The sequence below is a fragment of the Lemur catta genome, chromosome 8 (genome assembly GCF_020740605.2).
Source record: "Lemur catta isolate mLemCat1 chromosome 8, mLemCat1.pri, whole genome shotgun sequence".
In the NCBI taxonomy this organism is placed as follows: Eukaryota; Metazoa; Chordata; class Mammalia; order Primates; family Lemuridae; genus Lemur; species Lemur catta.
Genome location: NC_059135.1, coordinates 2,423,915 through 2,447,789, shown reverse-complemented (window position 1 = coordinate 2,447,789; position 23,875 = coordinate 2,423,915). Strand labels below are relative to the sequence as shown.

The 23,875-nt window shown below is 48.3% G+C and overlaps 1 protein-coding gene across 1 annotated transcript; it reads left to right on the top strand.

Moving 5' to 3' along the window:
* The first annotated feature begins 4,168 nt into the window (after positions 1-4,168).
* On the top strand, positions 4,169-22,855 carry ASB1 (ankyrin repeat and SOCS box containing 1). Its single transcript, XM_045558656.1, has 5 exons — positions 4,169-4,272; positions 9,297-9,438; positions 10,491-10,793; positions 18,402-18,787; positions 20,013-22,855. Exons 1-5 carry the CDS (start codon positions 4,224-4,226, stop codon positions 20,138-20,140), a joined length of 1,008 nt encoding a protein of 335 aa, XP_045414612.1. The 5' UTR covers positions 4,169-4,223; the 3' UTR covers positions 20,141-22,855.
* Positions 22,856-23,875: the final 1,020 nt, after the last annotated feature.

Sequence of the window (23,875 nt, the reverse complement as noted above, 5' to 3'; positions counted from 1 at the left end):
GGTGCTGAGGGGGGAACAGTGGGGCCAGCTCAGAGACTCCGTGCTGCTGTGGGAAGAGAGGCAGGGGGCAGTCCCAAGGGTGGAACAGGGTCTCCACTTGCCCTGGATTTAAAGTTGGCAGTTCTGTGTTCTGGATCCCCCTCAGTCCTGGGCAAAGTGGGCCCTTGGTCACCCTGGGGTGGGGGAGTCCCTCTTTAAGAATCTCCTGCCTCTGCTGAGAGTCCTGCTCCTGGGGGGTCTTCCTCCACGTCTGGGGCAGAGATTTCCTTGCCTCCGAGTCCTGCCCACGGCGACCAGGGCACAGTGGGTGCCTTACACAGGTGCTGGGTGCGGAGAAGAGCAGGCCCGGCGGAGGGCTCGCTGTGGCCTCCCGATGCCCATGGAGTCCTCAGTCACACCAGGGAGACAGCAGAATGCCTGTGGGAAATTTCGAGAGGGCACCCACTTGGCAGGGCTCCCAGGGCAGCCTAGTGGATTATGGGTCTAGGGTCTACACTGTCCTCAGTAGTCTCTGGCTGCTGGGCTACCTGGTTGTCCCCTGGGTCCCCCAATGCCAGGCTAAGCCACATCCAGGCAGTGGCCGACCTGGCTGTGGGAGGGTGGTTTATACAGAGCTTCAGGGCTACAGTGACACCACTGGCCTTCCTACACCGCCTTCCCTGCCCAGCCCGGGGCCCAGGCCCTGCTGGGACACTGCCTCTGGCTCTCAGCCATGCTCCTCTCCTGGCTGGGCAGAGAAGGAAGCTGGCCTCCGTTTGGGACAGAGCTGGTTGGGGCAGGAGAGGGGACTGTCCTCTGCTCAGCAAAGCCAGGCTGGCACTGATACCCACTTTGTTCTGAGGCTCTTTCTGCACTGGGAAGCGTGTGGCACTTTGTATGGAACTTGTGTCTTTACAAAACCTGCAAGGTGTGAATTATCGGCCCCATTTTATAGGGAGGGAACTGATGCTTGGAGGAGTCACCTTGTTCTGCTGACTCAGCCAGAAGTGGATCTGCCTCCCTTTCCCTGGGGCAGACCCCCTGCCTCTCTGCGTGGGCTCTGAGTCTTGGGATGGGTGGGGTCTGCAGAGCAGTGGCAAAGCCCAGAGTCTCAGCAATCTGCCCTCGCCTCATGGCCTCCCCTGCTGAACCTGAAGAAAGGGGTGCAGGTGGCAAAGGAGCGCCTTCAAAAGAGGAGAGAGTGCTGAGGCCTCCTGGAGGAGGTGTCCAGACACAGGCCCACGGGCCCAGGACCAGGAGGTCCCCAGTGCTAGTCCTGCCTGGAACTTGGAGTTGGAGCCGTGGGGTGGAGCTGGCAGCAGTGCAGGCTCACCCAAGCCCTGGCAGGGTCCTCACCAGAGCACAGCTGCAAGGCTCAGGCTTCTAGGCCCCCACATGCCTGCCATGTTTCCAGAGGGGCCCCTGGCTCCCTGCATTGAGGGAAGGTCGAGGGACCAGGGGCTCCATCATCATAGAGTCCTGGCCCCTTCTCAGACCTCCTGAACCAGAAAGCCTATTGTTGGGCATTTTTGTTATAAAAATTGTGCTATACAAGCACCTGTGTAGCTAAATCTCTCACACATCTGATTATTTCCTTTGAATAAATGCCTCAAAGAGAAACTTCTGATTAAGGGTTGTGAACATTTTATGCTTCAGATAGATTGCCAAGTTATCCCCCAGAAAGACTGGGCTGCACTCCAAGGGGGGTCGTTTGGGGACACTGGATTTTTTTGGGGGGACATGAGCTAGTAGGGGAGGGCTGGGCCACCAGATGGCAACAAGAGGTGATGGGCGATTTTATGGTGGGAAGAAGTGCTGGAGCCACTGGGACCTGGAGGGGGACAGAGGCAGCACCCCACTTTGCCTGAGGTGGCACTGGACCTGTGTCTGTCAGGCTGGGATGGCGCTGGCACTTTCCTGTTGGTTGTAGATGACATGACCTGAGTTAATCCTGTCTCCAGCACTGACCGACTGTCCCTCTGTTTGTGGGTCTTAAGGGCTCAAAAGACCTGGAGGAAGGAGGACCCTGGAGAGGTGAGGGCTGAGGGAGAGACAGGCGGTGGCGCCAGACAGTCCCCGGTGTGAGTCCTGACCGGGCCACCTGCAGGCTGTGTGGTCTCGGGCACGGCACCGGGCCTCCCCCACCTCAGAGGCCTGAGAAATGAGGGTGATGGTGTTGGCAGAGTGTGGGGCAGCAAGAAAGTGTCCTTCCCCTTCCAGTACTGCTGCCTTGAGGACACTGCCGTGTACCATACAGCATCTGGGAGGAGCAGGGGCGGGATGTGAGACCCCCTCCCCACCACGGACCAAGCAGTGCCTCACGTTCTCCTCAAGGAGAGACAGGACCCCAGAGTCAGGTGAGGTAGAGTCGCAGGCACGGGAGTGAGGCTCTGCTCAGGCCATCTAATACCTTGTCAGGCTGCTGACAATCAGTGCCATTCAATTTGTGCCCACTAGGACCAGGAAAGGCAGTGCAGCGGCAGTGGCTCCGAAGCCTGGTCGCCTGTTAGAACTACCTGGGAGCTTTGGACAACCGTGATGCTCAGGCCATACCCCAGGGCCACTGCATTAGAATCTTTTTTTACATTTTTTAAGAATTGTGGTAAAATATACAAAATATATAATTTACCATTTTAACCTTTTTAAGTGTACAGTTCAGTGGTGTTAAATAAATTCACAATTCACATTGTTGTGTAACCCATCTCCAAAAGTTTTTCATCTTTTCCAAATGGAACTCTGTCCCCATTAAATAACTCTCCTTTCCCCTCTCCCAGCCCCTGGCAACCACCACTCCACTCTGTCTCTATGAATTTGACAACTCTAGGGACCTCCCATAAGTGGAATCATACAGTACTGTTGTCTTTTTGTGACTGGCTTATCATTCAGCATAATGTCCTCAAAGTTCATCCATGTGCAGCACGCATTAGCATTTCCTTCCTTCCCAAGGCTGAATACTGTTCCACCGTATGGACGTACCGCATTTTGTTTGTCCATTCATCTATCCGCGGACACTTGGGTCGTTTTCAGGCTTCAGTGGTTTGAAGCTCCAGGAGTTCCCGCTGTGCAGCCATGGCGGACAGCCAGTGGGCTGGGCACACCCTGGCTCTTGCATCATTGGCATCACCCGTCCCTCGTGCCAGTGGTGCTCTCTGCTGTTATCAAGCCCAAGCACCACCTGTGCTCTGTTATCAAGCCCAAACACTACCGCAAGAAACGCCCTACTCCCTCCCCCACAAAAAAACACGGCGCAGGGCCTGCCAGGTCTGCACCCGGGTGGTCCCACCCAGCCTCAGCACGGGCATTTGAGGGGCTGCTCCTGTGAATTGCCGGTCCCCACGTGCGTGGCTTCCCTACTCCAGTCTGGTGTGTTGTAACACAAGGACGAGCCAGTAAGTCACATGCACAGTTGTGGGCTTGGGCCTCCTGGCTTCTCAGTGTCCTGCCGTATCTCGTACTCCCCACCCCTAAAACCCGAGGGGGCTCCTCATTCTCTCACGCAGTCCTGTCTGAAGCCTGCTCTAGCTCAGGAGCCCAGGGAATCCACGCTTAAGAACCAAGATGGACACGCGTGGTTTGACAGTGGTGCCGTATTTGAAATCGGGGGAGTGCAGGAAAGGTTACACGTTTGGTCACTTCATTTATTCAACACACTCTGAGCCAGGCACGGGGCTGTAATCAGATACAGGCGTGACTCGTGGCCTCACCGACGGAACTTTGGGGTGCATTCGCCAGTACCACGGGGTGCTGCGACACCAGCCCGCTGCGGGGACCAGGTGCAACGGCCGGTCCGGCCCGCACCTTCGCCCCACCCTCCGGGCCGGGCTCGGCGGCGGACACCGAGCACCAGACTCCCTCCAGCCCGGCCCGACTCCAGCCCGAGCGCGCCCCACGGGCACGCGCCCGGGAAAGCCACGCCCCCTCGCGGGGGGGGGGGTGGGCGACGGGCCAACCAACCAGGGCTCCCGGGACGGGCACGTTAGGCTCCGCCCGAGGTGAACCGTTTCCCCTTCTGCTTCCTACACGCAGCGGCGCGGCGCCCGCAGGCAGCCGGGGTCCCCGAGCCCCGCCGGACACAGGCGGCGTGGGACCTCAGGCCGGGCGGCGAGGCCGGAAGCGGAGGCCCAGCGCACCGGAAGCCAGTGAAGGGGCGCGCGCCGCCGGAAGCCCGCCCCCGACGCGGCCCCCGGCCTCGGCGCCGGAAGTGGTGGGCGGTGGGCTGCGGCTGCCCGAGGGCCGCAGCACCCATGGCGGAGGGCGGCGGCCCCGACGGGCAGGCCGGTCTGGGGTCCGCAGGTAACGTGCGCGCGGCCGCTGGGCCGCGGGGCGTGTGGGGACGGCGGGAGCTGGCCCGGCGGCCCTGACGAGGGACCGGGCAGCTGCGCCCGGCCGAGGCCCCGCGTCCTCGCCTCGGGCTGGCCAGGCCCACGGGGCCGCCAGGGGCGCGGCCCGCCGCCGGGGCCGGGTCAGGGCGGCCGGCTATGCGGGGCGACCCCGCCACGGGCGCGTCCACTGTTCCTCGGCCTGCGTGAACCGCCCTGGTGTTAGATTTTCTTTCCCGTGGAACTGGCATTGTAACTGCCTTCGCGTTAGCCGGTGCAGATTGGATGTGACTCCAGCTGTAAACAGGACGCGGGTCAGCTCTGAGCGCAGCCATCAGGAAAGCCCCCCAGAGGTCGGCCCTCGGGAGGGCAGGGCCGTTTCCCCATTCCGCCCCTCACTGCATGTCTGGGGTGGCACAGCGGGGCAGCCCCTCACCCCCCACAGACAAGGGGACAGCGGTGACGCTGTCCTGAGCGAGCTTGTCAGTGACACAGCATGTCCAGGGGCCCTTGGCCCACCAGCAGAGAGGCACTAGGAAGGCTCGCACCCACCACCCAAAATAGCTATCTCGCTCAGGGCCTACACCTGGAAATACTCCTGCCATGCATCTGTGAATTGGCAGGGAAAGTGACGTGTCGCGTTGTGGGATTCCCTTCTTGCCCGATTTTTGAGCTTGCTGGTTTGCCAGTGCCTTCGTGTGCTCTTTACTTTACATGCTTGTCGGTGGTTTTGGAGAGATTCCTCTCCAGAGATTTTATTACTCCTTCTTGGTGATAAATTGAGAAGTTTATTACTCTCTTAAGTGTGCAAAACATCTCAAAAGATTGACTTGGAGACTGGTGCAAGTAGCCTTTTCATCCATCCCTCCCTCCGCCCTCCCTCCATTTGTTCATTCAACAATTTATTGAGGACCTACTGTTGGCTGGACTCAGCTGAGGATACCACAGTGACCAGAACAAGACAGACAAAGCACCTACCACCCTGGGCCTTGGTTAGCATTGACTTTGACTTCAGGGACAGCCAGGACCTTAGGGTCTGGGATGTCATGTCATGGAAGAGTGAGAGATGGAATGAGAGGTGTTCAGTTGGAAGAGGGCTGATAGCTACTTCTCAGTATAGAGAGGAAGAAATGCTGGCTTTCCCCTATGCACATGGCTCCTTTTTATGTCTATGTGCGGTGCTGTTTTGTTATTCAGTGTGTATCAGGTCTGGGGTGGAGGGGCAACAGATACTCAGTTAATGCTTAAGTTCTATTCTGGGGTAATTGTGCTGTCATTGGAGTTGCTGGTTAGCAAAACAAACTTGAAGTTGCCTTTGAATCTGGAGCTGGCAAAGATTCTGAGGCTGCACTGAGCTGGGCCAGGGGAAGGTTGTGTAGAGGGCAGTGGGGTGGGTGTTGGGGGTGGAGGAGGACTCAGCAAAAGTCCCACAGTTCCCACTCACCTGTCAGTTACTGCCCTACACCTCAAGCTGTTCGTTCCACTCCTATTTTGAACGTTTACACCCTATTGTGATTGCAACTATTGTATAATTACAGTGGAGGATAATGACTGAAGGAGGACTGGCATGGTGGATTAAAGGGCTGTTCCCAGGCTGGATATATCTGCCTGTTGATCTGCTGCAGGTCTAGGTGTGAGATGAGCTTGAGGGACCCATGTGTTTGTGGACCTTGTTGTCGAGCCCACACAGCCTGTGGCCTTTGTGTCTGACCTGTGCCAATGAACTGTCAAATCCTAGAGGGCAAGGAGACTTACTCATCACTCCTGTTGTACTGCGGTCTAGTCGTGTGTACGGGAAATACTCAAAAGAGATTTGATTTGAATATAAAAAGCAACTTCAGCATCTGGAAAGATCCTACTCATGGAGGGGTGTGCTTTATAACTGTGTGCTTGGTCACGTGCCAGGACAGCATGGCAGGGCAGGGGCTTGAATCCAAGTAATCTGAGTTCATGCTCCTTATTTACACAACTATCTGTGTAATTATTTTTGTAAAATTTTTAATCTACTGGAGTTTATTTCAGGTTATGGTGTGAGGTAAAGAACTCAGTTATTTCCAAATAGGTCTCTAATTGTACAAATGCCATTTGCTGAGTACTCTTTTCCATCCTCAGTGATGTTGATCCCCATTTATCACATACAGTACCTTGAAGGTATTGCAAATTTCGGTTCAAGACCACTGCAGTAAATGAATATTGCAATAAAGTGAGTCACATGATTTTTTTGGTTTCCCAGTGCATATAAAGTTATATTTACACTATACTGCAGTCTATTAAATGTACAATAATAGCATTATGTCTAAAAAATGTATATACTCTATTTTAAAAATACTTTATTGCTAGAAAATGCTAACACTCATCTGAGCCTTCAGTGAATTGTAAGCTTTTGGCAGGTGGAGGGTCTCACTTCCATGTTAATGGCTGCCGATTGATCAGGGTGGTGGTTACTGAAGGCTGAGGTGGCTGTGGCAATTTCTTAAGACAATAGTGATGTTTGCTGCACTGATTGACTCTTCCTTTAATGAAAGATTTCTCTGTAGCATGAAATGCTGTTTCGTAGCTACCCACAGTAGAACTTCTTTCAAAATAGGAATCAGTCCCTTCAAACCCTGCCACTGCTTTATCAAGTAAGTTTATGTGATACTCCAAATCCATTGTTGTCGTTTCAACAATGTTCATAGCGTCTTCACCAGGAGTAGATTCCATCTCAAGAAACCACTTTCTTTGCTCATCCATAAGAAGCAACTCTTCATCCTTTCAAGTTTTATCATGAGATTGTAGCAATTCAGTCACATCTTCAGGCTCCACCTCTTTATTTGTTTATTTTTTATTGTTTTGTAGAGACAGAGTCTCTCTGTGTTGCCCAGGCTGGTCATGAACTCCTGGGCTCAAGTGATCCTCCTGCCTTGGCCTCCTAAAGTGCTGGGATTACAGGTGTGAGCCACCACACCTGGCCAGGCTCCACTTACAATCCTAGTTCTCTTGGGATCCGCTGCATATGTAGTTCCTTCCTCCACTCAAGTTTTGAACCCCTCAGTCATCCATGAGGGTTGGAATAAAAAATCAGCTTCTTTCAAACTCCTGTTTATGTTGGTATCTTGACCTCCCATGAATCATGAATGTTCTCATTGGCATCTACAATGGTGAATCTTTTCTAGAAGATTTTCTATTTATTTTGCCCACATTCATTACAAGGATCACAGTCTGTGCCAATGATAGCCTTATAAAATGTATTTCTTAAGTAATAATAAGACTTGAAAGTCAAAATTATTCATTGATCCACGGGCTGAAGAATGGATGTTGTTTCTGCATATCAGGCATGAAAACATTGATCTTGTACGTTCATCAGAGTTCTTGGGTGATCAGGTGCATTGTCAATGAGCAGTGATGTTTTGAAAGGAATCTTTTTTTCTGAGCAGTAGGTCTCAACATTAGACTTAGATTATTCAGTCACCCATGCTGTAAACAGATGTGCTGTCATCCAGGCTTTATTGTTCCATTTATAGAGCACAGGCAGAAGGATTTTCAGAGTGGTAAATGAGCATTGGCTTCAACTTAAAGTTGTCAATAGCATTAGCCCCTAACAAAAGAGTCAGCGTGTCCTTTGAAGCTTCCGAGCCAGGGATTGACTTCTCCTTTCTAACTATGAAAGTCCTAGATGGCATCTTTTCCCAATAGAAGACCTTCGTCTACGTTGAACATCTCTTGTCCCACTATTCATCTTGGTCCCTTCTCCTCTGAGCCCTTCTCCAGCTATTATTCCCTTTCTCTTGCATCTTTACTGTCTTCCTTTCTACTGACTAAATTCTCTTTTAATGAAAAATCTGTTTATTAATCAATGATCTTAGCTAGATCTTCTGGATAACTTGCAGCAGCTTCCCCGTCAGCACTTGCTGCTCCACCTTGTGCTTTATGTTACGGAGACAGCTTCTTTCCTTAAACTTCATGAACCAGCCTCTCCTAGCTCCAGAGTTTTCTTCTGCAGCTTCCTCACTTCTCTCAGCCTTCACAGAATTGAAGAGAGTTAGGGCCTTGCTCTGGATTAGGCTTTGGCTTAAGGCAGTGTTGTGGCTTGGTTGGTCTTCTATCCAGATCACTAAAATTTTTTGCATATCAGCAATAAGGCTGTTTTGCTTTTTTAGCATTTGTGTGTTTTCTGGAGTAGCACTTTCAGTTTCCATCAAGACCACAACTTGGTTGTTTGGTGTAAGAGGCTTAGTTGTTAGCCTGTCAGGGCTTTTGATACGCCTTTCTTACTAAGCTTAATCATTTCTAGCTTTTTTTTTTTTTTTTTGAGTCAGTCTCGCTCTGTTGCCCCTGGTAGAGTACAGTGGTGTCATCTGTCATTGTAGCTCACTGTGACCTCAAACTCCTGGGCTCCAGCAATCCTACTGCCTTAGCCTCCTGAGTAGCTGAGACCACAGGTGCGCACCACCACCACCCAGCTAATTTTTCTACTTTCTGTAGAGACAGGAGTCTCACTATTGTTGCTCAGGCTGATCTCAAACTCCTGGCCTCAAGCGATCCTCCCTCCTTGACCTCCCAAAGTGCTGGGATTACAGGTGTGAGCTACTGCACACATCCACAATTTGCTAATATTTTATTTAGGATCTTGGCTTCTTCTGTATTTGTTCATTCTTTTATTTATTTTTGAGACAGGGTCTTGTTCTGTCACCTGGGCTAGAGTACAGTGGTGTCATTGTAGCTCACTGCAACCTTAGACTCCTGGGCTCAAGTGATCCTCCTTTGGCTTCTGTATTCTTAAATTAGGTTTAGCTTATAGTCTCCCATCCCCGTCAGCTGTTTAAAAATTCTCAGGGTTGGTGTCAGGAATGTACTTGTTTCAAAAGGGAAACGTTCTCCCATTTTCCGTGGTGTATTTCTTAGGAGTTTGAAAGTCCCCGGTGGCTGGGAGAGGAAGTGCTCCTGCAGATGGCTCCCCTTTGGTCGGCCTTGGCCGGGTCTCCCCCCACTGACAGGAACCCCCTCTCTCCAGTGCAGGTCGTAATCTGAAGGAGTGGCTGCGGGAGCAGTTTTGTGACCATCCGCTGGAGCACTGTGAGGACACGAGGCTCCACGATGCAGCCTACGTGGGGGACCTGCAGACTCTCAGGAGCCTGTTGCAAGAGGAGAGCTACCGGAGGTGAGCGTCACTGCCCGGCTGGGGCAGGTCCTGGGCCCCTGCGGGTCTGCAGACGAAGACCCTGATGCTGGGAGGAATGTGTTCCGGTTTTCGAGGATGGGGAGCGGAGTGGAGATGGAGGAAACATGGTCAGAGTTGTAGGAGATGGCCCGATAGTGTGGGTGGGGAGACCTGAGTTCAGGTCCAGTTCTGTCATCAACCTTTGTGTTTTCTGTTGCTATTATTTCTTTGGTGATGAGTTCTTGGAGCATTCTTCTACTTTCTTGGCCAGTCAAAGCGATGCACAGCTGAGGGAGGAATCCTGAGGGCTGGTTTGAGGAGATGCTTCCCGCTCAGTGCTCTGCATCCCCAAGCTTTGCTCAGGGTTACACGGGGAGTGTGCGGTGAACTGGCCCTTGGTTGCTGACTCGATGGGTCGGGGGTCCAGGCAGTTGCAATCTGATTGTCACATTCATTGAGAGCTGAGTCTGGACAGTTTCCCTCCACTGCTGTTGGCCAAGAGTGTAGCCCCCATGCCACCTTAGTAACGCATTCAGCCTGTCATTCGTGCTGTGTCAGAGGTGGGGGGACCATAGTGGTCACAGTAAGGATGCTGAGGCCCAGAGAGAGGCCCACTCTTAGGTTGTCAAAGGTGGTAACTTGGGAAGAGGGGCCTGGGCGGACTCCCAGGTAAGTGTGCTGTTTGTCCTGCACTGCCTCCTGGGCAGGCCCTCCCTCCTTTGTAGAAGAAAGTGCTCTGGACCACAGGGCAGCACATCTGAGAACAGAGATCTTAGTTCCACTGCTGATCATTCTGCCTGTGCCTCAAGTTTCCTCCTCCCGAGAACGGGGCTCCTGATGCCGCCCCGCCACGCACAGGTCTAGCAGGGTAGAGATGGAAAGTGTTTCGGAAAGCAGCACCCGAGCGGGGGCATTGCTAACCAGAGGGATGACTGTTTGACGGACTGCCCTCCTCAGGGAGACCGTTCCGTGTTATCAGTATGAGAGGGTCCAGAGCAGCCTGTCCCTTTCCTGCACTGCCTCTCACAAGCTCCCCTGTGTTCCTTCTGTAGCCGCATCAATGAGAAGTCTGTCTGGTGCTGTGGCTGGCTCCCCTGCACGCCGCTGCGAATCGCAGCCACTGCAGGCCACGGGAACTGTGTGGACTTCCTTATTCAGAAGGGGGCCGAGGTGGATCTGGTGGATGTGAAGGGACAGACTGCCCTGTATGTGGCTGTGGTGAACGGGCACCTGGAGAGCGCCCAGATCCTTCTCGAAGCCGGCGCTGACCCCAACGGAAGCCGACACCATCGCAGCACCCCGGTCTACCATGCCTCTCGCGTGGGCAGGGCGGACATCCTGCAGGCCCTCATCAGGTCAGTGCCGCGGCGCCCCTGCCGGGAGCGCGGCTGCGCCCGGTCTCACCCCTTGTTCTCCCTATTTGCTTTTTTCTCTCTTGAAAGTGAGTTTTTAGAGGATTTGTCTATTTTGCTAGCCTTTTAAAATAATGACTTCTTGGCTTTATCAGTTCTTTTATTTTTCTGCTTATTCATTTATATCTATTTTTATCTTTGTTTTGCATTTTTCTTAATTTTTTCCTAATTTTTTGAGTTGAATACTTATTCATTGTTTTCTTGATTAATGATGTAAAATTTCAAGGTAAAAGGTAATAAAAGGTAAATTAATAAATTTACCTTTTACTGTAGGTTTGGCAATGTCCTCTAAGCCTTTTCCTTATTTTTTAAACAGCTGTAATTGAAGTTGATTTCCTTTGTTCTTAGAGTTATGGAGGAGAAAATTTTAATAACATTTTTTATGAACTTCTAATTTTATTTTATTATGCTCAGATAGCATGAACCATACAGTTTCCATTTTGGAGATTCTTTGAGTCTTTTAAATTATTGTTTATTAATGTCAAACTACATCATGTGGGTGCTTGAAACAAAGTACGTGACCGTGGGTATTTTATTTGCATACTACAATATGGTAGCCTAAATTATTTTATTCAGAGTCCCTCTCTCTCTCTACTTTCTTTTTTTTTTACATTTTTGCCATTGATCTACTGAAAATTTAGAGAGAAGTCTTTTAGTCTCTAATCACTTTTGGGATTTTGTCACTTTCCACTTGTATTTCAAGTAGCTTTTGCGGTGGATGTTTCCATGCTAACCAAGCTCATAAACGTTCTTGCTTACGGATTATGGCCATTATCAAAACAAAAGAGTCCTGTGGGTTCCCTGAAGGCTCACTTACACAGCGTTGTGTAATGTTTAATTTTGATCTCAGTTTAAGTAGTTTGTGTGCTCATGTGGAACTATTTGTCTGGGATTCTTTGGTTGCTATAGCCGATGTTAAGATCTATTTCTTTCATCTTTCTGTTTCTCAACTATTTCCTTTATTTGATATCTTTTGTTCCATGATTTGTATTTTCTTTGCTTTCCCCTTCCACTATTTTGGAAGGTTTATGTCTTATTTTAATATGGTTACCTTTATGTCTTCTGTTTGAAGTAGATTGTTTTCATTTTTCATGTTCCAGTGACTTCTTTCTACCAAAGGAAGTTGGCAGTTCTACGTATCGCCATTTCCTGTTTCCGGTACTTTTCCCCGTCCCTTGCTCTGGAGTCTAGATTGCTGTGTGGTTGGACGGGGTGCAGTTTAAGTGGCTGGTTGTCAGTGAACTTTTTCAGTATTGAGAAGGATCCGGTAAGGGTTCCGTGGTTCCCAGCTTCAGGGTGGTTCTGAAGAGCAGGGACCTTGGCATTCCTTTTGCCCAGGACAGCACGTGGTTTTTAAATTAAATACTGAGAATATATTTATCCCATACAAAGGTTTTATGTATTAAATAACTATACAGTTGGCTTTTTGGAAGATAAATGAGAGTGATAAAGTTGTGACATTAGAGCAGTGGTCCCCAGCCTTTTTGGCACCAGGGACCAGCTTCATGGGAGACAATTTTTTCACGGATCTGGGGGTGGGGGTGGGGGGCGTGGAGTTCAGGCAGTGATGCCAGTGATGGCTGGAGCACTCACCCACCACGCACCTCCTGCTGTGTGGCCTGGTTCCTCAGTTTCATGGAAGACAATTTTTCCACAGATGGAGGGGTTGGTGGGTGGAGAGGGGAGGCAGAGCTCAGGTGGCCTGGTTTCTAACAGGCCACAGACCAGTGGCCTGGGTCCGTGGCCCAGGGGTTGGGGACGCCAGTATTAGAGGATGCAAAAGCTGTGAGGCTTTTTTCCTCTTTTTAAGGATTTCTAGCCTGATAAATTAAACCACCTCAGTCCCATCTCTTTGCATCTTGGAGAATGTAAGTCATTAGTTTGGAAATGTTTTTGAGTAGGATCAATCAATGAAATTTATCTTAGTTCCAGAAATCCCTTTGGACACTTCAGTCAATTCATGATGCACAACTGTTTTGAGTTACCTGCAGGCTTGACTGAGAAACACATACACAGATGCCCTTCTTGAGAAAACATTACTAGGACATCCTATTCCCTCACTGGAGCACAGGACATTACTTTTATAATAAGGTACCAAGAACACAGTCTACTAAAAAGTTTCTATGTTCCAAATAATTGACTTTTGGAAAATCAGAGTGATATGTTTAAGCTGCTGAACAGATAATATCTGAAAGTGATTTGAACTTTGCTCTTGCTTTCCCCATGACATTTCTCTCATAGGCAGGGCTCTCGTCTTTCACTGTTGTGATTTTCTGTCCCTCTGTAAGTAACCTCCATTTTGTTACTTGTAAATTCCTGTAGTATATATTGCTCATGTTTTAGAAAAAAGGTAAGATGTGGTATTTCTGTATGTGCAAAAGTTATACTTGTTTATTGAGTTGTCCCAGTGGTTCCTTGCCAGTGATATTAAAAGCACTAGAGGAATTTGGAAAATATTCAGGATTAAAATTAACTGGATCTTATCCAGTATATTTTTATGAGTGGTTGAGGGGTTATCTTTCCCATAGCTCAGCTAATTCCAGATTGTCATATTGCCCAAAATTACAAACGTTTTGGAAGACATGTACCTAAGAATAAGGAGAAAAAAATACCACTGCTTGAAATCTTGTTTTCCTTTTCTTAATTGCTAGAGTGTATGAAATGAAATAACAGTTTCTGGTTGGTATCATATGTGTTTCAGAATGTTTCTCCGGTCACTCCTAGACTGTCTTGGAGAATGGGTGCTGTTTGCATTTGTACTGGACACTTCACTGTCATGACAGCATGTTGATCTGTGTGCCTGTCCTCGGGCCTTTGCTGCCTGAAGACAGCAGCTTCGGTTCCAGGGGAAAGTTTCTTTGGATACTCAGAGTGGTGCTGAAGAGGCCGTTACACAGCATGATTGCTGGCTGTGACCACTGGCCAGCCGTTTTCATGAAGGCATGGAAAATGATGCTCTTCTGTCTTCCCTGGACCCCTGTCTGTCTGGTCCTCTTATCATTGCTTCCTACCTATTGCCATTTCCTATTTCAAATGAAATACTTAGGCGATGACAAAACTTGTGAGACGTTGCAGGACCATCTGGGGCCAATGAAAGCTCAAGAGAACAGGTGCTGTCTAACGTTTACTGAAATTAGAGGGAGGTAACGATCTTAGGCAGGAGTCTCATGAAGTGAGGCTCTGTTCTCCTTACCTCCTTTTGTTCCATTGCTGGTATTCACTTTGTTCTTTTGGTTAAGGTGTCACCTGTCAGTTACCCTATTGTAAAGTTATTATTTTCCCTTTGAAAGTAGTGAGTATTTTGTGGAGAGGTACTTTGCAACCATGTGTATGTCCTATTCCTCATCTCAAATTTTTAATTTGGTCATTTATTTGTTTATGTTAGTATAGACTCATGGTTTCTTACATTATCCAATGAATTATACTCCGTTATTATTGTTACTTATTTTGATGCTCAAATTATCTCAGATTGGGCTACTGGTTGCTGTTTCAGGCCATCTCTGTCCATTTGACGTGTCCCCATCATTCTTTGAGCAGTTCTTTACTTTCTTATATAGCAAGATATTCTAGGCTAATCTTGTGCTTTGACTGTCTCAGTCCTAGCATAAGTCATTTCTCCAAGGAGTCCTGGTTTCTTTTATTGAAGAATGGTATGTAGAAACCACGATCTGGATGCTATAAGTGCTTATTGCTTTTGGGTTGTCGGTGTTTTCAGACCCTCTTACTGGATTAAGCTAAGGTTATACGTACATACCATATTTCTATTTCTATTTCTATTTCTATGTATACATTGACAGGCGTTCACCTGGATACCCCTAATTCGGTCTAACACCACAAGGTTCATCTGAATTATTTCCCTTTCTGCATTTACTGTTGCCCTTGTCTTCACCATATTTACTTGTGTTAGGTTCCCGCCCGCCACCACAGAACCAGTCTCCTTTTGCTGTTCCCTTCCCACACTTGCCCCTTACCCATGCCAGGTGGCCATCCTTGGCAGGCACCTCGTCACTTTGCCAGGACTCTGACCCTCTGAGCCAGGCTGTCTTCCCTGCTACAGTTGGCTGACCCCTGTTTAAAGTAAAAATAATTGGGAGTTTGTACCTGGCCGGGGGTTGGGGGGGGTGGGGGCGGACTCTAAATGCACGATAGAAAGTTATGTATCTGGGCATCTCTGAGTGCAGTGACGTGGGCAGTGAAGCTCTGCCTATAGAGTTGTTTAGAGATTCTCTCTGGTGGAGAGTGAAGCTTCTAAGGCAGGTGGCTCCTGCGCCTGCCCTGTGTGGGATTTGTTTCCTCACATCCGGCTGTCAGTGGGGGTAGGGAGGGGGACGGTCCTAGGGATCACCTCACTGTGCGTGTGCCTGCCTGCTGCGTAGAGCTGTGTGAAGTGCCCTGCTGGCCGACCGCGCTTCCTGTCCCAGGTCCTTCTAAGTGGATCTGGTGCTGGGAGGCGTCAGTGCTGTCAGTAACTGTGTGAGTCTGGACGCTGAGTGTGCCTGAAAAGAAGAGCTGTCCTTGCGGGCAGCGCATGACCACACCAGCTCGGTATGCAGTTGGTTCGTTGTTTCTTTTTGCTTTTTACTAAATTTTGTTTTACGACATAAAATATCTACACAGTTTGTATAAAGCAGGGTATATTATCCTTCATCCTGTTCTCTTGCTCCCCATAAATAACCATTTTAAAAGTTCTGTGGTTTATCCTTCCGTTGTTAAAGATAAGCAAATACGTATGTGTATTTGGGTGTGTGTACAGACACACACACACACACAGACTCTGCAACCTCCTTCCCCCAGATCAACGTAGCTCACTGTACACTGTCGTCACCCTGCCTTTCTCACTGACTAGTGTGCCGGAGGATGTCCAGAGCAGTAGGCAGTGACCCTTCTCGTCTCTTCATAGCTGCTCAGTGCGGCTTCGTACAGACGAACCACAGTTCACGCAGCCAGTCCCCCTGTGATGGACATGTGGATGGTTTCCCGTTTTCAGCTATTATGGGTAGTGCTTTAATGAGTTGCCTTTTACGTACGTCTTTTCATAGTTTTGCAAATGTATTTGGGGAATAGATCCTAAGAATCATGATTGATGAATCAAAGGGTAAATGTGTGTGTAATTTTGCTAGCAATTGCCAAATTCCCCTCCACAGGGGTTGCTCTATTTTGCATTGCCCCAGTAATGAATGAGACTTCCTGTTTCTTTACAACCTGGACAATAAACTTTTGGATTTTTCCCAATCTCACAGGTGAGAAGTGGTATCTCAGGGTAGGGTTTTTTTTTTTTTTTTTTAAAGAGACAGAGTCTTGCTCTGTTGCCCAGGCTGGAGTGCAGTAGCCCAATCATAGCTCACTGCAGCCTTGATCTCCTGGGCTTAAGCAATCCTCCTCCTTCAGCCTCCTGAGTAGCTGGGACTATACGCACGCACCACCACACCCAGCTGATTTTTAAATTTTTTGCAGAGACAGAGTCTTGCTACATTGCCCAGGCTGGTCTCAAGTCCTGGCCTCAGGTGATCCTCCTGCCTTGCTCAGCCTTCCAAAGTGCTGAGACTATAGGCAGGCGTGAGCCACTGCACCTGGCCTTAGTGTAGTTGTAATTTGCGTTTCTTTTGTTGTGAATGAGGCTGAGCATCTTTTCATATGGTTAAGAGCCATTCCCACAACTGCCCTCTTCAGCTCATTTTTCTATAGGACTGTTGATCTTTTTCCTTTAGAAACTCTTTATATGTTAAGGATATTAACCCGTTGTAACATTTTCCTCAGTGTTTCATTTATTGTTTTACTTCGCTTATGTTGTTATTTTCACCATGCAAAAGTTTTTTTAAAAAGATTTTTCATGTTAAAAACATTTTTTTTCTGTATTTTGTGTTATAGTTAGGCACATTTTACTTAGAAGTTTTCTCCTACTTTATGGTTTCATGTATTACATTTTAAATTTAGATCGATTTGGAATTTATTCTGGTGTATGCTGTGTTGAATGGATTTGATTTTCTCTCTTTCCGTATGGGTATTCAGTTATCCCAAAAACAGTTGTTAAAAGTCCATCCCCCTCACTACTTATTTGAGATGCTGCCTTTCCCATATACTAAGTTTCTATATGTGGTTTGGTTTAAGAGAGCAATTTTCCCTAAGTTTATTTTATAAATGAAAATTCCAGTCCTAGAGTGAAATAATTTGATTACAAATATAAATACATAAAACCAGCGTCCCTGAAGCCACATTAGTTGATTATAAAGTTCATTTAGAAGATCAGACAAGATGAAAAAGCAAAGCTTTAATGGGGGGCAGGTAGCCCTTCTATAAGTATTTTATAAAATAAATGGTATTTTGATCTATTAAAAAACTTAACGGAAAATTGACATCTTAAAGATGTTGGGTCTTCTTATCCAAAACTTTGGTATGTCTTTTCATTCTTTTAGGTCTACTTTTGTGACTTTCATTAGTATTTTATCATTTTCCTTATGCAAATATTAGACATTAATTGTTAACTGATGCTTAGATATGTCATTTTTAAATGTATTTTGGTATCATAAATGTGGTCTTCTCTTCCATCTTACCTTTGAACTTGTATGTATGAAAGCTATTGATTTTATGACTGCTACTTTAATAAATTCTCTCATTGCTACTTAGTTGTTTTCCCATATTGCTTATTTAGGGCTTTCTAGACATACAGTCGTATCCTCTGAAAATAGGGAATGTTTCGCCTCTTCCTTGCTAATCTTACTCATTTAATTGCTTTCTTTCTCTTGCCTAGTCACCCCAGCTGATACCTTCAGCTCTGGTGTTAAACAGGAGGCTGGAAAGTGGGGTCTGTGTCTTGATCCACCTTTACCAGGAGTGCCTCTAGCATTTCCCCACTTAGTGAGGTGCTGATTTCTGGGTTGAGAGAATATATTTTATCATGTTAAGGAAAAGCCATCACTTCCTATTTTATTGAGTATATCTAAATATACATTACTGTTGAGTTTTGTTATATGCCTTTTTTTTTTTTTTTTTTTGCTTCTGAAGAGATAATCAGGGGATTTTCCCCTTAGTTCCATTATATGGTGGGTTCTGCTCATACAGTTTCCAATATTGGAACTACCCTTGCAGTAACTCCCATGAGGTCATGGTATATTGCTTTCTTAATATACTTTAGGATTCTCTTCACCAATATTTTATTGATGATTTTTAAATTGATACTCATAAGTGAAATTAGTTGGTAGTTTTTCTTTATGGCATAGTCTTTGTCAGGTTTTGAGATTATTGTTGTGCCAATTTCATCAGATGAATTTGGAAGTTTTCCTTTTTTTTCTTTGCACTGAAATAGTGTAAATAGCTTTAGGATTTTTGGACCTTTAAAGATTTGAAGGCTTCCCTTAGGAATTTTTTTTGCGTGAGTGGATTCCAAGTTTTTCCTGCTACCTTATCTTGCTGGAAATGATGAAGCTATTTGTGGTCTGTGGAGTCTCCGGTAGCTCCCAGTGTCACTGAACTGAGGCCCTCCCGAGGGTGGCTGTGGAATCTTTGTGCACTGTGGTTCGTCCGCCACAGGTCTGACTTCTGCTCTCTCCGCAGGTACGGTGCTGACGTTGATGTCAACCACCACCTGACTCCTGATGCCCAGCCCCCTTTCTCCCGGCGTCTCACCTCCCTCGTCGTCTGTCCCTTGTATATCAGCGCGGCCTACCACAACCTCCAGTGCTTCCGGCTGCTCCTCCAGGCTGGAGCAAACCCCGACTTCAACTGCAATGGTCCCGTCAACACTCAGGGGTTCTACAGGGGCTCCCCTGGGTGTGTCATGGATGCCGTCCTGCGCCATGGCTGTGAGGCAGCCTTCGTGAGCCTGCTGGTAGACTTTGGAGCCAACCTGAACCTGGTGAAGTGGGAATCACTGGGCCCAGAGTCAAGAGGCAGAAGGAAGGTGGACCCTGAGGCCTTGCAGGTCTTTAAAGAGGCCAGAAGTAAGTGGTCTGGGTTCAGCTCTGACTTGTAGTCTGTTTGGGTCAATTGAATGAATCAAGATGTAGTAATTTACAAAAAACAACCTCTAAGCATTTGGCCAGAATCTTCAGTTAGGACTGGTGATTTTCCAGGATGGTCATTGAGATTGATCTTTTAAAATTCCTAGACACCGAGGGTTGATATCAGGAAATCTGTAAAAAGTGCATGTATGTTCTCAAAGTTCCTAGAATTATATTCTCTTTATCCTTTTGCTCTGCTTTGTGACCCAAATTCTTAGAGACAGTGACTTCTTTCATACATGGTTTATAAACGAGGCCTTAACACAAGTTGCAGGCCCATTTTCTAGGATTCCTCACCTCCCTTTCTTCAGTTCCACTTAAATACCATTATTTTGGATTCTGTGATGTCTAATTTTGGTTACAGTGAAGTCCGTAGTTTCCTTATTTATGAAGAAAGATTTTGTTAAGGATTAATAAATTGATAGTGTGAGAGTTTGGAATTGATCTGTGGTTTGGTCTTGTGATCAGAGGCTCTCTCTGGGATTCAGAAATTGCCCTTGTGCATCCTCTGTGACCTCCCGCCCACACATTCCCTCCCAGTCTGGGTCTCGAGGGCATCCACGGAAGCTTAATTACTGGATTTCCCTAAATAGTTCATTAAAACATGCTCTTGTTTAGCCTTCTTAAAAATAGTTGGCTAATGGTCAATTGGGAACCAAACTGATAGAAAAAGCAGCTTGTGTTCATGACCCATGTCACTTGTCACCCTCCTCACTGAGGCAGAGACTTGGTTAGGCTTTTTTTAACCTGGAGCAAAATTGTCAGCCTGTCGCCGCCAAGTGCTGCTCGGCCCGCATTCCTCAGGCTCCCTTGTAGTGTACGGATTGACCAGGAGAAGAGGCTGACAGAGGGAGGATCGGTTGCTCACACCTATCGGGGCCTTTACTGGTCAACTCTTATTTCCTTGTCTGGGCATTAAACATAGTTGAGGGAGGAGACGCTGTCCCAGTGAGCTGATGCCCCAGGTGAACGAGGCTGTGAAGGTTTTGTTCTTCCTCAGATGGAAGGAAGGGAGAACAAGACCCTCCTCACTGTAAAATTAGGAGGGTGGCAGTGAGCATTAGTGTAGTTCTGGCTCTTAGTCACAGCCAGCCTTCAGTCTTCAGGGTTAGGGTAGGAACTAACCTTCTCCCTCTGTCTCCTTCTTTCTTCTCGCGGCTCCCAGGGATTCCCAGGACCTTGCTGGGTCTGTGCCGTGTGGCTGTGAGAAGAGCTCTTGGCAAACACCGCCTTCGTCTGATTCCCTCGCTGCCTCTGCCAGACCCTGTAAAGAAGTTTCTGCTTTATGAGTAGAGTTCAAGTGCAGTGTTGATTGCAGTGAGGGAGAAGGTGATCTGCAGTGAAAACAGATGCCGATTCTTGCACCCTGTGAACCATATCCTGTGTGGCCGACTGCGTCCCGACCGGCTGTCGGTAAAGATGAAATGGGCTTGTTCTCATGGACTGTGATTTCATCTCAGGTGCCGGGGCCTTGAACACCCCTTGGGTCACTATCAGTCAAGAGGCTCTTACGAAACTTAATTTTGTTCTTCCTAAATAACTCTGTTCTGAATTTTCACAGTCGCATCGTGATGAAGTGGACTGTGAAGTGTGTGCAGGTGTAGGCTGAGCTAGGAGGCCTGCTAATATTCCCCGTAGGGAAGACTCCTAGCACTTTCCAAAACTGTACTTCTATTTATTTTTCTACTTCTCAATTTAATTGTTCAATTAAAGCCTTCTAAAATGTAAATCAACAGGGAGTTTTGGTAAGCAAAGTAGAGAATAGAAATGCAGTTCATGAATTTGCTAGTTTGTTTTCCCTGCTCCTGGGGTTCAGTAGCACATACACTGGTCACACACACCTTTTCTTGCCACTTCAGTATTCGCTGTCTCCGCTGGAGCTGTCATATGAACTGTCTTCATTCAGGGATGGTGTCCTGGCGGCACAGATTGTTGTCTCAAAGCCAATCCGTGCATGTGCTCAGAATCCATAGGTGCAGAGTTCCACGGTGCAGAGTTCCACGGCGCAGTACCTGTTCTGATACCTGCTGTGCCTCACGTCACGCCAAGAGGTGCCATAGTCTTCTGCCATTTCACTTTAGGGAGCTTCCAGACAGGGATTGAGTTTAGGAGGCCCACACTGAACTAGCCAGTAAACGACTGCCTTCCCTGGGCCCAGGGACCGTTCCAGCAGCGATCACTGCCAGTCAGTAGGAGGAGGAAATGCTGGGGCGCTGTCTTCTTGTCCCTACACACACCAGAGAGTGGGAGGTTCACTTGGTCCTCTGGATGGTTCCAGGCTTTCAGCTGCTTGGTGTCCAGTGGACAGAACATTTGGTGGGGGTTGATTGCTCGTCACTGGTCTTGGTAGCTGCTCTTAGACTCTAGGAGGGGAGAGCAGCGAGGTCAGAAGTCTTTCCCCAGCCTGCCTGGGGGGCGGTAGGGGAGAGAGATGACCTGGGTCATCGTCACAGTTGTCTTTGGTTGTGCGGGTGGGCTTATTCTCACACCCTGGGCTGTGCAGCCAGGAGTGAAGGTCATTGGCAGGTGGGCCAGTGGCTGAGGTGGCTTTTATTTCCAGTGAAATCACATTTTGTCATATGAAGCCTATGAGGGCCATTGTGTGGACCTGTGGTGATTCTAGACCTCGGAAATAGTGAAGAACGAGCAGATTTCAAATCTGTGTTATGATTTTCTGTAATAAGAAAAATCCTATTTGTAAAAATTGAACTAATGATATTGTTTTATGTAATTATTAGCATCATTATGTGTTTCAGCTGACCAGACAAGCAGTGTCTGACCACTACAGTCTACAGCTTGAGAATGGCATTCCAGACCCCCACCTCGTGTGTCGTAGACGGGCTCTGTGCTGGAACCCCACACGGACCTGGGTGTGCGTGTGTGCAGTTCTGAGGGGGAGAAGAGTCATTCAGACGGGAAAACGCAATCACTGCAGGCATCTGTGCAGCTGAAGTGCTACTGCTCCACGCATGATAGTTGTGTAGATGTGGGCTGGGTTTCCGAGGCCTGGGGTCGGGCCATGTGCTGTTCCTAAGGGGAGCTTGGCACTGGGTCCTCCTGAAGTCAGAAGGGTCCTCCTAAGGGAGGGGAGGAGCTGCAGGAGGGGGTGGCTGGTGACGGGCATGACAGCCCGAGCCAAGTGCTGCAGGGGCTTTAGACCAGGAGAGAGGGGTTAGGGGTGTTCTTCGTGGCACTCAAAACTGGGCTGTGGCTGGGGCAGGACCACAGGTGGACTGGGCCACTCTGGAGGGACCTCTTGTCACTAGAGCTCTGTAAGCAGTGGCTTGTCACCTTGGTAGGGCCGAGAGATGGCTCTCAGGAGTGGGTGGTTAGTTTGCTGTACTTTTAGCTTTTACTGGAGTACTGGTTAGCTCTTCCCAACTCTTGTCTCCTCTTCTTGCTGCCCTTTTGGCTCAGGGTAGAAGAGGGCAGGTTTTCTCCAGGTGAGCTGTGTCGTAGGTGCACAGCCTGCTCCGAGTCTGCCCTGCTGAGTGCTGCTGCAAAGGTCTGTTAGGGACAAGGCCTTCCCAGCCCTACTCGTGGTAGGAGAGTGGCTCTGTTGTTGGACCTTTTGGAAAGCAGCCCCTGGGAATGCTGCCTGTGCGGGAGTCCCACGCGCGAGCTTGCTGGTGTGACCCTCACGCTGTGCGCAGGCAGGGCCCGGGCATGGCAGAGTGGGTGTCATGTTTCTTTGCTCAGTTCAGGGCTTGTGTCTTAGAGAGGGAACCATTTCCCATGCTCTCTCTGGAGGAGTGGACTGAGTTGATCCTTATAGTTGAGCCTTGCTCAGACCTGGCCAGGGACATAATGTGTCTGGGGAGAGAATGAGCCCGAGGATGGTCCCTCTCCTGGTCCCTCCCTGGTATGTGGTGTACCCCAGCTGGTCTGCAGGTGTCTGGGGTCTCGGCTCTTCATTTGCAGAGGACCGCTCAGCCTCCTTTTTATTTTATGTATTTATTTATTTGTTTTTGAGACAGGATCTTGCTCTGTTGCCCAGGCTAGAATGCAGTGGCACGATCATAGCTCACGGCAGCCTCAAGCTCCTGGCTTCATGCATTCTCCTGCCTCAGCCTGCTGAGGAGCTGGAACTACAGGCATGTGCCACCGTGCCTGGCTAATTTAAAATTTTTTTTTTTTTTTTTAGAGATAAGTCTCTAACTCCTGGGCTCAAGCGATTCTCCTGCCTCAGCCTCCCAAGGTGCTGAGATTACAGGCGTGAGCCGCCTTGCAGGCCCCAGCTTCCTGTTTATTCAAGCCAGCCTTTGATAATTTTCTCAGAATCCTAACAACTTTGTTAGGATTGTTTGAAAGTTCAGCCTTTTGTTTGAAATTTCATAGTGGCCAAACATGAATCTGAAAACAGTGTAGGTGACTGAGGCCATTCCTCCTGTTGTAGTGATGCTTTGCAATGCTCCCTTCCCTGGTGTTGGCAAGGGTGAGACACAGAACAGGAGAGAGTGACTCTCTCCATCCGAGCACTTTATGAAATCATGTTTCTAAGCCCTGGGGTGCCCAAGTAGCCAGGGACTGTGGTGGCGCTTGAGAGGTTACTGCCTGCTGACCCAGAGCCCTCCATGGGACAGGGGCTCGAGGGACCTGCGGGGAGGAGCCTGGACGCTGCCCCCAGCCCACCCCAGGAGTGTCTGTTTTCACCCCCAGGGGAGGCTGCTGGCCTTGGGCCTTGGCTGCCGTGAACGGACGGGCCAGGCTGGGCGGGGTCAGGCGTGGGCAGTGTTGTTACCTCTGAGAACTCAGCTTCAGAGTCCTGGGTAAGGAGTATTTAGATATATTTTCCCAGAACCATCAATGTCACATTCTGTGACTCTTCATCTTACTTGTCTTATTTATTTATTTATTTATACATTTATACTTTGCCTGTTCCAGGAAAGTATTTGAGGCAGCAATGCTTGATTTTGGTGTTCTGTTTTGACATTTGAAAAATATAGCCAAAAATGCACTTGTTAAACAGGTAATTTTAAAAAGAGAGGACAATTCATAATTTCCTAACATTGACTACATTTCTGGTAT